The sequence below is a fragment of the Plectropomus leopardus genome, chromosome 20 (genome assembly GCF_026936395.1).
Source record: "Plectropomus leopardus strain MGB_pleo_1.0 chromosome 20, ASM2693639v1, whole genome shotgun sequence".
Classification (NCBI taxonomy): Eukaryota; Metazoa; Chordata; class Actinopteri; order Perciformes; family Serranidae; genus Plectropomus; species Plectropomus leopardus.
In genome coordinates, this window is record NC_142195.1 from 16156081 (window position 1) to 16171792 (window position 15712).

Genomic DNA, 15712 nt, shown 5'->3' on the forward strand with positions numbered 1-15712 from the left:
AAATTTCATTATGTACAGTTTCATAGGGTTACCCTTAAAGAATGTAACAGGGAATTTGGCTTTCAAATAACTGTTCACTGAAATAGTCACATTTCACCAAATATAATGATAAATGTACAATAGTTTACACTAATGCACTGTTCTCTGCAGCCTTTATTTATATACTTTTTTTCTCACCAAATGATGAAATCTAGTGTTATTGCTTTAAATGCTAATAGGGTAGACCTTTTATTTAAAAAAAAGCTTCATGGTTTTCAGTTCATTGTTGGAGATAATTATCTAAGGTATTGTCATTATTGTGTTACCAGTAGTTGACCAGTAAAAGGCGAGACCCTGGCTGCAATCCAAATGTCAGTCTCGTCAGGTTAATCTGGTTCCACTTGACTGTTTCTCTGTCATTTTTTGTCTCATCTTTCGCTGCTGATTAATGAACGTGTACAAACTCAGTCCTGTCTGTTTGCAGGAATCGAGCAGAGTCACATGACTGGGGTTCTTAAACTTCTTGCTTCCTAAAGCCAGCAAATCACAGTTTGGTCATTAAACCAGCTTATTTATCTGTTTGAAGACAAGCCTCTTAAAATTTTGAAGCCTCTTAAAAATCTATTCAATTCCTTAAAGATATGCTAAAGCTTAGCTTTATCCATGCTAAAACCTCTGGGGCTGAAATATGAAGCCAATGCAGGAGTGCAGTTCCTCAAATGGACACTTGAGACTTGCTTCAAAAGCAAGTACATTTAGACCCTGATGTAAAAATGTCCATCTTTACAGTTTTACCCTTTAATTTCCCCACATGGATGCGTTGTATTTAACTCTCCACATTCAGTTTTATTAAGGCTTAAAGTTATAGTACATAATTAAAGGCGGGGCTAATTTGAGTTCACCACAGCCTATGAGTTATATCCACCCCTTCCTCCTCCACAGCCTCACAGTACCTTTCAGATATGGTCACTGCTGGCTTTAAAACACTAAGGTGGCGGCGGCTGAAATGCCAAACTCAATGCTTCAAAAGGGGAGTCCGTAAACCAATGATTTTAACATATTTTCGGCCTTCTACTAAAATTCTATTAACATTAAAAAGTGTTTTAAGCCTTATTTGAACATTAGTATCCAAACATGCCAAATGTAACATGATAAATGTCAGCATGTGAACATATTAATTATGCTAACAGAAGGCATGATAAGATGCTAAGTTTAGTATGTTAGCATTCAGTTTGAGAGTGCAGCTGGGTGTGTTTTAGCTCATGCTAACGTTAAGCTCAGCTTATATTGTGGAAGGCTGCACAGAGTCTGACCATATACAGCCACACAGGCTCAACTTGACATTTTGCATTCTCTTTCTCTTCAGTTTTCTTGAGCCCAATAAGTGGTATAGCCTTATATGGTTCCTGCTTGACTATATCTTCTTTACGTTGTAAATTATGATATACAAATGTTTTCCTATAGTTGTCTAGAACACAGATAAGACTGGCTGTCTGTTATCATGCTGTGCACTATGGGTTGTGTCAACCAGATAGTTTGACATGGTTTCCATACCTAACATATCACATAATGATGCAGTTAAAAATATCAGAAGAATACTGTGGTTCTCTGCTTTCTTTTTTTACCAATAAGCTCCATAGTCCCAGAGTCAGTTGTAGCAGAAATGAGTAAGTATATATGATCTGTTTTGCTGTTTACAGTCAGTTGTTCTAAAGGATTAGTTGTTGCCCTGGTATAGCTTTGTGGATGACTAAATGCTGCCTTGTCGCCCCTAAGGTTTCCCAAACATGTCTCTTGGCTTATCTTTATGACCAGTAGTTTATAGTAGCGCAGGTGTTTCATTCCAGTAATTCAAAACTTTGAAATAAGCCTCAGATAAGTGTGCCTTTTCTGGAAGTTTATACAGTAACATAAACCAGCTTGATTTGTATTTTTACTGTGCTGGTCATTTGAGCACTTTTACAACATGATTTTTACTTCCTTTTGAGCATATACTTAGGTAATCGGCATATAACACACCTTAAAGGGAAATGAAAACAATAGGTGCTGAGAGAGACAGATAGTAAAAAGTTTAAGCAGTGTCTTCATGTACTGCTGAGTGATCCAAGTCCCTGGCGTCACAATAGATGTTGGGGAATAATAGCAGGTAGGATTCCAAAACAGCATTGCAACATTTTTTTCTTTTGTAGTTTCCTCATTCTCACTTCACAAGTTTTTACCTTTTCTTTGTGACTGCTTATCTTGTGAAATCACTTTGACACGCATTGCTGTTTCCTCCAAGTTCAAAATTTGCAACAGAATTTTTTTCTGTTTCTTTTTTCTTCAAATGTAATTCATCCACAGCAAGGACACGCTGAAGCTTTTTTTTATCTGTGCTGTAAGTCACCATAAAGTATAAGTATTAAAAATCAGAGCTGCAAGTTACTACATATCTAGCCCGTCTTATACTTCCTTTTTATTAACTCTGAAATAATCTGTGTCCAGATATTAAAAGGCCCAAAGGTGGAAAGTTAACCCTCACCAAACCATTAGGAGTGAAAGTTCAGTTTTGGTTTTTTAACATTTGGACAAGCCACATGGTGCAGCTGCTTTGTCATCAAGAGTAATATAGTATAGTTATATCCCATAGTTTAGTATGGTATGTCCGGTAATTCAAGGCATATGTATGTATGTATCAAGTGATAATAACTGTTATTATATTTAAAGATGAAAAACACCTATAGAAATAGCATAAAAGAAGTGCATTAATACAAACATAAGAGAAAAACCTGCCCAAACACAATCTGGTATTGTGACCAGTTATTGATGCACATTTGCAAACTGACTGTATTTTATGTGAAGCTTTATATGCACGCTGTCATTGGGCTATTATTGTCTTAGGCACAAACATTTGTCCATGTCCAGTGATATTGTTTTAAAATGCCCTTCTCTTATTGTTGCAGCAATCCAATTCATTAGCAGAGATCTTTAGGGAGCTATATAAATAAATAGCTAAGTTAGATATGTACACAATTACTGAAGCTATATTAACTTTCCACACAGACACTTATGGTCATATTTTGCTTTTATTGCTGTCTTATTTAATTCTAACAACTTTGTCATTGATAAACTCACTTGACATTCAGGCAATTATGTGTTTATGTAGTGCAACAATTTAAACAACCCTTTAATGTAAGGTACCTTGTACCTTGTTTACCAGTTGCTCATTCATCAGGACTTAGAAATACAGTAAGGTTTGTGGTATAAAAGTAAAAAAGAAGACAGCTCAGCTAAGTGTTAACTTCAGTCTGCAGATAAATACAGGCTAATGACAGGGGGGAAAATCTGTATTTGTGTAACAACAACAATCATGACCAGGACTGAAGATACTAGGCACAATGGTGAAGTGGGAAAAATGAATTTGAGATATATACTTTTTCTTTGTGCAATTTTATATTTTATGGAAAATAGATGTAATTTATGAAACATTTTAGAGGGTAAGTGTTATGCAAGTACATACAGCATGTCTCCATATTAGGCATTCATCTCCAAACTGAATTTGCCTTTGTGTTTTAAAAAAAAGGAAATATACATGAAAAAAACAAGATGTGGCATCGTGTTTCTCAAACTGGCTTTAAGTTAAGCAAGACAATTCAAAGCATAAATAACACAGGTGTTGACTCCCGTCAAATCTAAATAAATGTGAAGCACTGCCTGCTGTTTATTTAGTAGCATAAAAGGCTTTCATATTTCTTAAAGGTTGGGTAAACTTGCCAGATGTCATGCAGGGTGATAAACCTGCTTAAGAGAGAGTTGCCAATTGTAAGAACAAGTATGCATTCTTGCGGTGAAAATGAAAACACGTCTCTACTTTTCGTGCAAGCTGATCGTCACATTTGCTAACCTTAGTAATGTTGGCTGTTTTCGCGGTGAGACAAAATCAGACAGGATGTCTATCAAATGGGCAAGCTGCATTTTTTTCTGTCCCTTTCATTTTCAAGTTTGTCTTTTGTCCGTGGATGTTTCCTGCAGAGCTGATGTTGCTGAGTACCATTTTGCAGGACCAGGCCCAGGCTTTTGAAGGTCCTGTGCAGGATTTGGTTGTAACATGTTCAAATTATGTATTTAATCACACATAATGTACAAATAAGCAAGTAAAGACTAAGTGAGACATAGTAGTAACAACATCATTCTTAAATGGAAAAAATACAGAATTTGTGTATTTACTGGGAAACCTGTAAATAATGATTTACAGATCAGGTTAGAGAAATTTTGTTTTTTAAACCACAGAATCCTGGGAATGAATGTTTTGTAGGGGAGAGTAAATTACTTGTCTAGCTAAATTGTCCATTTCACCTACCTTTGTCTGAAACAATGGCATGAAATGTCCATTTTTAGTCAGCAAGTGAAATTTTTATTTCCTTGTTGTCTCTTTTTCATTAAAAAAGAACATTCTGGACCAGGGAGGCCCAATCAGCGGCTTTATCGCTTGTTTTGGAGGGCTGGCTCCACTACCTTGCATTGTGTGTTCATAAAGCTCCTGCTTTTGTACGTAAATGGACACATAAACTCCTGCCTGTCCTAAATAGCTCTCTATAAGCATCATAAAATGCACTTTAATGACTGTAATATTGGTCTAATCAGGAATAGGGTAAGATCAGATTTCCCGCATGTTGGAAACTCCATTTAGCGTAACTAGTCTGGGGTAAGACGCCTTGAATTTATTGCCTTCAGTGCCGAGGACTTCGCTTCCTTGTGATATTCATAGTAAAGGTGAGGTCTGTACTGACAACTTGTATACTAAGTTATTGTTATCATAAAGGGCACAAATGACTCATGCTTTGTCCAGAGCTATACTTCCTGGACCAAGCGGGGAATTACACTTACTACCAGCAAAACTATGAGGTATTGTTGAGGCTACAGCTAAAGTCATCAACAACATGGAGATTTTCAACTTGAATCTGTTAGTCAAGATCTTTTAATGATTATAAAATTTTTGCTCCTCTGACGGTGCAGAATCGTTGCTTGATTGTTGAAGCAGGATTTCCCAACAGCCTCTCCTGTCTGATACACAAGAAACAGCTCACCAACCAACCCAACCCACTGGAGAAATATGATTTGTTGCTAAAACCTGAAGTTGACTAAGAATGTTTCAGCCATTGCTGTTAATTTCTGCTTTTTTTACTTCTTCAAAGAGGGAACTGGAGGTGATTAGTGCAACTCATTTTTGGATGTTGCAAACACAGTGATGTGCTGACTGAAAAGTGACCTCGCACTTTGTTAACAAACAGTCGAACTAAGCTTTGTCTTCGAAGTCTTTGAAATTTTGTTTTGGAACCTTTTGTTCACTGCACATTTCCATCACGCATTAGAGTAAGAAAGAAAACCACAAGCTGTCAGTCACTTGTAGTCACTGATGCTCCGTCACACCACAGAAAAACAAAACACCAACACCAACAAGTATGATGTGCAACCTGTTCCTCAACTTTTCAACAATGGCATCCAAATGCATACAAGTTAAAATTCATTTTTAAATCATTTTAAAACAAAGAAGGGGGATAATGTGCACATCCAGTCCTGCAGTTGGGTACAGGTACAGAACACAAACAACATCAGAGGTTGTCCACACCTAAATTTGCAATGTTTTCTTGGTGTTTTGTTTTTTTTTGTTTGATTTAAATAAATTTACAGCTGACTTTGTTGAAATTAAGGCCAAGTCTCAGTGAGATGACGGGTGAGTCTGTAGAGTTCTGGATTGAAATCTCTCACCTCCTTATACAAAACACAGTCAGAGGAGACATATTTAAATCACACATCCACTGAGAGCCTGTAGTCTGAGCTGTGTGTGTTTGTGATTACAAGTGTAATCCACCAGATGAAATGCTTTTTATCATAAATTATTAGAATTTTCAAGGCCTTTTTCTGTTTTCTGCGGTCAAATTGACCTTATGTAATAATCTCCAAAACATGTTATTCATACTATTGACAACTCAAGCTTTTCATAACCAATGGACTTTCCGTAAACTCCTGTTCTTTGTTCTGTTATCAGTGGCAATTTTGCGTGACAGCTAGTAAAAAGCTTTTGTATCCACAGCCTCAGAGCTCCCCACCCAAACAGGGTTTCAAGGTAAACTTGTGTTTAAACTTCTATCTGTTTTTCCTTTTCCTCATTGCACAACCATGTCTCACACATGTAACCGGTCATTTATTGACCTGTGATGCCCCGTGACTAATACCTAAAGTTAATACTGTTAACACAGCACTGATGTAAACTTCCATTCTTCACATGCCAAAAAGAATTGTATTTATTGTTTTATGATAATATTGTACAGCACATACAAAGCTCTACCCACATGTTCACTTGCACACATAGAAAGTATATTAACAGCATTAATGTATATCTTAAAATGAATTAAGAAAAAGAAGAAAGAAGGGGGATTCAAATAGAATATACACAAGAGACAGAAACAAAGGAAAAAGTGGATTTTCTGAATAAAATAAATAAATAAATAAATATAAATATATAACATTCAAATAATAATAGGAACAGTGATGGATCCAATATCATCTCTTGCCAGAAAATTTAATTTTAAGTGATCTATTAAAGGTTGCCAACATTTTTTGCCAAAATTCTCTTCTCTTTCTTTTTGAGAGAGAATTAAGTGTATTATTACAATATTCTTTTGATTTGAATGTGTTAGTGCAGCTCTTTTCCGGAGCTATTTTTATTTTAATTGTATTTTTATTGTAGTGTGCAAAAGTAGCTGAATCTTTATTATTGGGAACAAGCATGAATTTCCTCTTTTCAAGGACTTTCTCAAGTTGATCAGTTTGTGTGTGGTAAGACTGTATGGCAACATCAGTAAACAACTGAGAAAAAGAAAAAAAAACAAGAGAACTTTCCAAATCTTGTCATTTCTCTTCTGTCAGCTGTCAATAAAGGAGTAAAATGCCCCAGTGAATTTTACAAAAAATTGTGGCTTAAAACTATTTCTCCAGTGAGAAGGAATGGATCAAGTTGGGTCCAAATATAATGTGGAAAAAAGACTGATTACACAAAGAGTATTTCTAAAATGTGTCTGAAATGTTCCTTAAACATTAATGTCATAAAATTAATTAGAAAATAATTTATTCAAATACCTTCATACTAAAATGCCACAAAAAAACTAGAAATAATATACTATTATGCAAGCATAATGACCGTTGTTGTTGCTATGATGACCACCATCACTACCGTGTGCTCGTAATACTAGTTTCTAAATGAAAACATCATTCCTATCAGTTGGCCTTCCAATCAGAAACAATAACTGATAAGAGTAAAGATTTTGCTTCAGCATGGAGAGAAGGAAGGAGGAAGTTGTCTTTACTGACTGTAGCTTCACCTGGACAACCCCAGGGGCGAGGCCTCGGGGCCTCACACTGAATATAAAGAAGGCGACAACGCTGCAAACTCCACATCTCCAAGAGAAATCTTCACAGCTATCTTCACAGACACAGGTAACGAGACTTAGCTTTTTGATTTGAATTTTTGTTTTATATATTTTTAGTGTATTCTAATTTGATGATAGTTTCAACTTGTGTAAAATGTCTTTAAGTGCCATGAACAGTGCTCAAAAAATTAAAATGTATCATTGTGATTATTGTAGTTTTTATGTTACATGGTGCTTTTCATTTTTTTGTACATGCCTTTTGGCAAATGCCATCAACGTAGTTTTTATATGGACTTTTGTTTATGTATTTCAGAGATGCTTCTTTCTGTCTTTCTTGTGCTGGGCGTCTGCCTGGTTCCTGCTCACTCCAAATCAGCAGGTGGGCTACATTCTGCACTAGAATGAAAATAATTTTGTCACAACTGATGAAGGATTTGATAAATATGTTGTTGTATGTTTCTTTGCAGGACAATATCTTGGCAGTCCTCTCCTTCAAAAATGTTTTGAGGATGCAAAGAAAATTGTGGATGATGCATACAAGTACTCCAGAGAAGAGTGAGTTAATCTTATGTGTTATTTTATCTCACAGTAAAATGGGATTATCTTTCAAATTATTTTAGCATCATTTTACACTGAAAAGCTATTCTTTTTCATGCAAACTTTTCAGTTCAGTAATTGTAGGGACAATTTACTAAAGCTCAAAAACAACAATGATTTGTACTTAATTTGACTCCTCTCCTCCAGGAGTCTGAGACGAGTCCGCAAGGAGGTGGTGCGTCCTCACGATGCCCTTCGTCTTCTGAAGCAGCCTCGTGGTGACACACGCTCAGCTGTGAGGTCTGCAGACTACATGGCACAAACTCTCCGTCTGCTGCAGGAGAGGGTGCATCATAGGCACAGGCGCTCACTCAATGCAACAGGTCAGACATGCAGTACCTAAACAAAGACAACAAATACAGACACACACACACACACACAGTGCTTGCATTGTTTTTTGCCGACAGCTTTTCCTGGTCTTGGTTGCAGGACTGAGGTTTACTTTTTTGTAATGTGAGCACAGTGGAGCACTTCAAAGCTGTTATTAAAGACTAGAGATATAAAGTTAGCATGCAAAGACACATTGTTAATCCAAGAAAAATGTCATTTTTTCAGATTTGCTATCTGAAGAGGATCTGAGAAGGCTTGCAGATATAACAGGATGTTCAGCTCGAGTCGCCCGTCCATCATGCCGCACCACGCCAAACCTCAACAAGTATCGCACAGCCACCAGCGTCTGCAACAACCTGTAAGAGAAATATTTAAGTGTGATAAACTCAGTCTTTATTCTGTATTTTGACCTCTGTAACTTCACATAAAAACATAGATAACTTTTATATGCAAACATTTTTTTCATATTACACCAAACCTTAAACTGAAGTCCTTTACTCAAACTAATTAGCCACATTTCAACATTACAATCTTAACTCAGCTTTTGGTTCCTTTGACGTACTACTTTTCAGAATAACAACACCCCACATGCATGCAATATGCATGATTTATTTTCAAAGGGCAGCCTGTGTTGAATTAATGGAAGCATGTCAGATCAGTGAGATTGAGTGTTGCTTACATTCAAAGGAAATGCTTATGAAATAAACCTAAACTTCTTTGGCCATACACCGCAGAAGGTGTGTACACTTTCCGGGGATTTCTCAAGCAGCATTTCTAAACTCAAACGTCTCTTGTTTTCTTTTAGAAAAAACCCGCGCCTAGGAGCCTCCAATACAGAGTTCACCCGCTGGCTACCTGCCGAATATGATGACGGCATCTCCCAGCCAAAAGGCTGGAACAACCGAACAATCAACAATTTCTTTCTCCCACTGGTAAGACCTCGTAAGACCTTGTCTGATATACGTAATTGCTGATGTAAAATTAAAACTAAACAATTCTCCTCGACTCTCAGGTGCGACAGGTGTCCAACAACATCCTAAGCACAACAGACGCAGGCGTGGTCAACGACACACTATATTCACACATGGTGACCTTGTTCGGGCAGTGGAACGACCACGATCTCACCTTCACGCCCTTCTCTCCCAGCATCCGCTCCTTCAGCAACGGGATTAACTGTGACGAGAGCTGTGAGAAAACTGAGCCATGCATCCCCATCGCGGTTGGTGTCAAAGCTCAAACTTAAATGTTGAGATGTGCTCACTAAAAGATTCTCCCATAACTTTTGGTCTCTCTTAACTACAAACAGATTCCTCCCAACGATCCCCGCTTGCCCACCGGACCAGACAGCTGTATCCCTGCTTTCAGATCAGCCCCTGTTTGCGGAACTGGATTCTCAGCCTACAATTTTGGCGGTGATCCCAAAAAGAGAGAGCAGATCAATGCCTTGACGGCCTTCCTGGATCTCGGCCAGGTTTACGGCTCTGAGGAGATGCTTGCACGGGATCTTCGTGACCTCGAGAATGATGGCGGCCTGCTGCGCGTGAATAAACAGTTCAATGACAACGGGCGTCCTCTTCTGCCCTTCCACCCTCTCCAGGTGAACATGTGTGCCACTCGCAGAAGAGTCACCAACGACACCAACGCCAGGGAGGTACCCTGTTTCATAGCAGGTGAGTCATCATGCATTTTCATTATAACTACAAGCTTTGTAGATGGTTGATTAACAATTGTTAATCAACCATTGTTAACAGCAGTGTAGCATTTAGTGGCATCGAGCAGTGAGAATTGCAGATTGCAACCAGCTAAAACTTATTCCGGTTAGGATTTCTTCAGTTTAGGTTGTTTTTTACTGGGAGTCAAAATATTTTCAGAGGTCTCCAAAACAAACACATGCCAGGATTAAAACTGATAAAAACAATGAATTAAGTTTTAAGTTTCTCCTACGCTGTTTAGCATGTCACAGATAGGCTGCTAGTCCAGCACCTGCTAATGTGTGCTCACCTTTTTTATCTGATAACTTGAGATCCACACGTTGAGGGGGTTTTTAAAAGGAGAGGTGTTATTATTATTATTATTATTATTATCATTATTATTAGGTTTTCTCCTCTACAAAATAAAATGACCCGGTGATTTAAACTGGTTAAAACACTATAAAGTAATTCCACCTTGAAAAACACAGATTTTTCAAGGTGGAATTACACAAGAATAGCTTTATCCAGAGTCAGTGTTTCGTTTGTCCGGTCTGAGCTACTGTAGAAACATAGCAGTGCAACCAGACTGCCACCATGGTTGAGGACCTGGTCCTATTTGTTTATATAAACAGCTCATTCTTAGTTAACGAAAACATGATTCTGATGTTCAGATGATTACACACCAAATAAAACATACTTATTCTATAATACTGTATTTCTACCCCTAAATCCTACACACTGGACCTTTTAAAAAAGAGAGGACATTTTGTAATCTAAATATTCCTTTAATGTTTCATTGCTGGTGCATAAAGCATTGAGAAATAGCTAATAACCATTAATAAGGCCATTATTTACAACTTGTAAGTCCTAATAGAAAGATATGTCAAACACATGAATATGAACTTCTGAGTGACTGTTTGATGTGCACATTTCTCTCTGTAAGGTGATGTCCGTGTGGATGAGAACATCGCTCTGACATCCATTCACACACTGTTCATGCGTGAGCATAACCGCCTGGCTCGTGAACTGAAGAGGCTAAACCCACATTGGGACAGTGAGACACTCTACCAAGAGGCCCGCAAGATCATGGGTGCTTACACACAGGTAGGTCAACCTGAGTCAGTGGTCATATATTTATGGAGCGGCTGTGGCTCAGAGGTAGAATTGGTCGTCCTCTGATGGGAAGGTCAGCGGTTCCATCCCTGTCTCCACCATCAGAGTGTGAGTACGGATAAAAGGTTACTGAGTAGCAGGTGGCACCATGTTTGGTAGCCGCAGTTTAAAAGTGTGTAGAAGTGTGTGTGAATGGGTGAATGTGACGTGTAGTGTGAAAGTGGCCAGCTCAAAACCAATCTCTCTGTCTCTCTCAGTTGTTTGTGTTCAGGGACTATCTGCCCCACATTGTGGGTGACGACGCAATACGTAGGCAGCTCGGGCGTTACCCCGGCTACAATGCCAACGTTGACCCCAGCATCTCCAACGTCTTTGCAACAGCAGCATACCGCTTCGCCCACTTGGCCATCCAACCAGTCATATCCCGTCTGGATGCAAACTACAGGGAGGATGTCCGGTTCCCCAGTGTCCCCTTGTTCAAGGCCTTCTTCACCCCCTGGAGGCTCGTCTTTGAGGGTGAGTTGTACAGAGAGAAGTTATCATATCAGGCACTCAGCCTGAAACTGTTACCCTAATGTTTATTTGATGTCTCCAGGTGGCATCGACTCTGTGATCCGTGGTTTGGTCGGCCGTCCTGCTAAACTAAACACTCAGGATCACATGATGGTGGATGCTCTGAGGGAAAGGTTGTTCCAGTTTGTGATGCATCTGGCTCTGGACCTGGGATCTCTCAACATGGAGAGGGGACGTGACCACGGCTTGCCTGGTACATCCCCTCACTCTGATTTTCTTTGCTAATATTTAAGCTCCTTTTTAACTGTCCTCATTCACTCTTTGCTCACTTGTGGTTTATTTATTTAGGTTACAACGCCTGGCGCAGGTTCTGCGGCCTGTCTACGCCCAGGAACCAGGCAGAGCTTGCACAGGTCCTGAATAATAGTGACCTGGCTCGCAGGCTGCTGCAGCTCTATGGTACACCCGACAACATTGACATCTGGCTGGGAGGTGTGGCCGAGCCGTTTGTTCGAGGTGGCCGCGTGGGGCCTCTATTCGCCTGCCTCATTGCAACACAGTTCCAGAGAATCCGGCAAGGTGACAGGTCAGTGTGTGGATTCATACAGTGATGCAAACATTACAAAAATAGATGCATCTGAAACACTGACTCTGCTTACTCTTGTGTCAAATAATCAGGCTGTGGTATGAGAACCCTGGCGTCTTCAACCGGGCTCAGAGGAACGCTCTGTCCAGAGTCACCTTGTCTAGGATCATCTGTGACAACACCGGTATCACGTCCGTCCCCTCTGATGCCTTCGGCATCATCTCAAATAGGAACCGGCTCGTGCGCTGCGGCAACATCGCTGGGTTGAACCTGCTACCCTGGAGGGAGAGACCCTGCACAGGTGAACCAGCACTGGACCAAACATTTTGACTGCAGGGGAAGACTCTCAGCTCTGAATTCCCAATCATTTTCATTTTTTCATTCTGTTTTTAACCTGGTGTGTTTATCTCCTCTCCAATCATTTGTGTGAAAATCGTTCTACATGTGGTGTTTGATCTTGCAGGCGGGAGTAGCTGTAAGGAAGTCAGTGAAGAAGAGGTTGGTGTTAACAACAGTACTAACAAGTGGTAGTCATTTTTTAAAAGAAAAAGTCAAACATCATTCAGATCATTCAGATCACACCTGCTCTTAGTTTTTTATCATCTTGGTGAAGGTGTTACTCACTCCAAAAGACACCATTACCAACACATTTTGAAAAATTCATTGAATTTAAAGGATAAATAAGTTTAACTTCTACATCTTTTTGACAGATACAGACTGTGAGCGAGTTGGACTCGTTGGACCTCGAGGACCTCCAGGACAACGAGGTAATCTACTCAGTTATTCCTCTCCTCAGCCTGCTGTACACAGTATGTAATACTGAATCTCACAGACAAACAAGCTCAGTCTCATTATCTTCATGCCTGGTCAGCATAAAACAAGTATGTGAAATATCCATCTTTTATCTTTCATAACAATCAGGGCCTTTAGATTGTGAGCATTTTATTACCATGTTTTATGAGAGAAATGCGTTTAACTAAATAATGCATTATAGCTTAGAACAGTGGTTCACAAACAGTGATGTACCCGAACATACATGTGAACGTGATTGCCTTGATTGAGCCTTGTTTTTTAAATTAACATTTAAAAAAACAAACCCTACAGTACTCTGAGATTATTTTATTTAGCCATTTAGGTCTTCAGCAGAAACAGCTTGTAATTGTTTGTGTTATTGTTTGTTAGAGCAAAGTAAATATGCTTTGTTCCTTAAACATCAGGTTGTGTTGTTAATGTGCACCTTGCTAGCTAGCATCTTGAATCTGTCCCATCAGTCTTCAGTTTTCCCTTTTTTAATAACAAAAGCAGACTACCGCCACCTGCTGGTATGGAAAGTTATTTCCTCTCACACATTCACAGAGCATTACAAGCTCGTTGGCAGATGGTCGTAGTCTTTGTGATATGTTCAAGACCAGACGCAGGGGACATGAGGTGACAGGAAAGTCGGCCTTTGTTGCCACTAGTTCTTTGATGTTGGTTTGGTGTGTCTGGGTGTTAGGTATAGTAACTGAGTAAATAAGCTAACTTTATTAACACTTCTGGATAATTCATAACATACCAGCGTGTCAGAGAATTTTATCAAAGAAGATCAAAAGCTGCAAATGTGGATAATTACAACTTTAAAGTGTGCTCTGCCTTTTTACAGCATTTTGAAGTCATCTATGCTTTTGTTCCTCTGCAGGTCCCGTAGGACCCCCTGGCCCGAGAGGCCCCCCTGGACCGCCAGCACATGAAATAAATGCTACACAGCCACAATCTGCCTTCTCCGTCCGCCTGGGCGAGTATGACCCATCCTCAGAGAAAATCATTCGTTTCCATCAGGTCATCTACGACAAACAGAACCAATACAGCACAGAGACTGGCATTTTTAAATGCGTCATCCCAGGTGTCTATGAGTTCAGCTTTCTTTGCATGTCTTTCACCTCTGTGAGAAATGTGGACCTGCTGGTTAACAGCAAGCCGGCGCTGCACAGTTTCAATGTTTATCAGGGAGGTCACCACTTGTCATCAGGGGACATAGTGCTCCAACTGGAAGAAGGAGACCAAGTGTGGCTAGAGGCCAACGAGGGGACCATTGGCCTGAACACCCAAAGCCACTTCTCGGGACACCTGCTCTACCCTGTGTGACACGAATACTCTCCAGACTGAACCACCAGCCTAAAATACACCAGTGGTCTGTCTGCTTCTGGATCTGTTTTCATTACTCAGCCTTTCTGCGCTAATTTTTGCTTTCATTGAATGACATCATAATAATAATCTACTTTGGCCGATGGGCTAGACAAGGGAACACCATACAACTGCACCGGTTTAAAAAGTTTTACCCAGCAGCCGAACGAGCATAAAATGTACTGCAGCAAATTTGTTTAACTCTGTTACAGCATGTAGTTTATTAGAGCAAACATTTTGATGGTGGGACCAGTATTATTCTGAATGTTATCTGCACTGTTGTGTGTTCTGCTTTGTCTGTGAAGCTTGTTTTACTGTAGCTTTATCTGTTGCATTTTCAGTTCTTTAAATAAAGAAATTGAGCCACATTAAAGGATGTCTTCATATTTATGAATTCAAATTAGGCTTATTCAGGCAGTATGAAAGTACAGGGCAAATGTATAGAGCATTATGGCATAATCACCATTTTTGCAATAAAGGTGCAGTATATTTTGAAGTATAGATGGAGATGCAATGATGAAAATAGGTCAAGCTTGTTCATTTCGCATTATTGACTACAGTTTATTTCAAGCAGCAACATTAAACTCAACAGCTCAGTTAATTTAGTTTTAATATCGACTTCAGTAATTTAACTGAAACGTAATGCCAAAGTGCAATCATCATTTAAATGTACTGTAATCTTCCTGTAGATGGAGCCATCGTTCCTTGACCAAAATTAATGTATGATTTATGTATTAACATAACTGCTTCATTCTGATAGCCAGGCCTTTAAAGCACTGCATCTGAAACAAAAAATCATTCCCATTAAAATCACAGTTGTCCAATTTTCATCTCTCAAGTTAATCCTTAAACAGCCATCCTCTGTTTAAGCACAACACAAAGTTTCAAGTTGATAAAATTTGGCAAAATAGGAAAAGCACCTCAGTTTACTTGTTATCTGTTGTCCTCATCATCTCAACCATGCTGAAGTTATTAAGGGTCACTGGTGTCAGGACGTACCTATGATGAACTGGATATGGAGGAAGAGTAGGCAAACTAACACACTAACATTTACACCTGTGGTTAGCCTGCTGTATATTCTCCAGCCCACCTGGGCAGCATGTGTTCACACTGAAAGGAAACTGGAGCATCGAGGGGAAACAGAGGTGAAAATGCAAACTTTATTCTGCAGCTTTCAGTGCTGACATTTAAAGGGAGAGTTCAACTCAAAACCAAAAAAAAAAATATTCTTCCTCTCACCTGTTCTGCTATTTATCTGCTATATTATCTATATTGTTTTGGTTTGAGTTGCAGAGTGTTGGAGATTCCTGCAGAAGCTATTTTCAAGATTT

General features: G+C 39.2%; 1 protein-coding gene across 2 annotated transcripts; it reads left to right on the plus strand.

Annotated features, from left to right (window-relative positions):
- Positions 1-7379: 7379 nt before the first annotated feature.
- mpx (myeloid-specific peroxidase) lies at positions 7380-14754 on the plus strand. Of its 2 annotated transcripts, none has more exons than XM_042509248.2 (15): positions 7380-7455; positions 7702-7767; positions 7856-7943; positions 8133-8308; positions 8541-8673; positions 9121-9247; positions 9328-9534; positions 9622-9985; positions 10950-11110; positions 11377-11635; positions 11715-11885; positions 11981-12218; positions 12311-12519; positions 12929-12985; positions 13897-14754. In XM_042509248.2, exons 2-15 carry the CDS (start codon positions 7704-7706, stop codon positions 14340-14342), a joined length of 2700 nt encoding a protein of 899 aa, XP_042365182.2. In that variant the 5' UTR covers positions 7380-7455; positions 7702-7703; the 3' UTR covers positions 14343-14754. The 2 variants fall into 2 exon arrangements, with proteins under 2 accessions (XP_042365182.2, XP_042365183.2); XM_042509249.2 differs by lacking the exon at positions 7380-7455 and adding an exon at positions 12682-12716 and having other exon boundaries at positions 13897-13954.
- Positions 14755-15712: the final 958 nt, after the last annotated feature.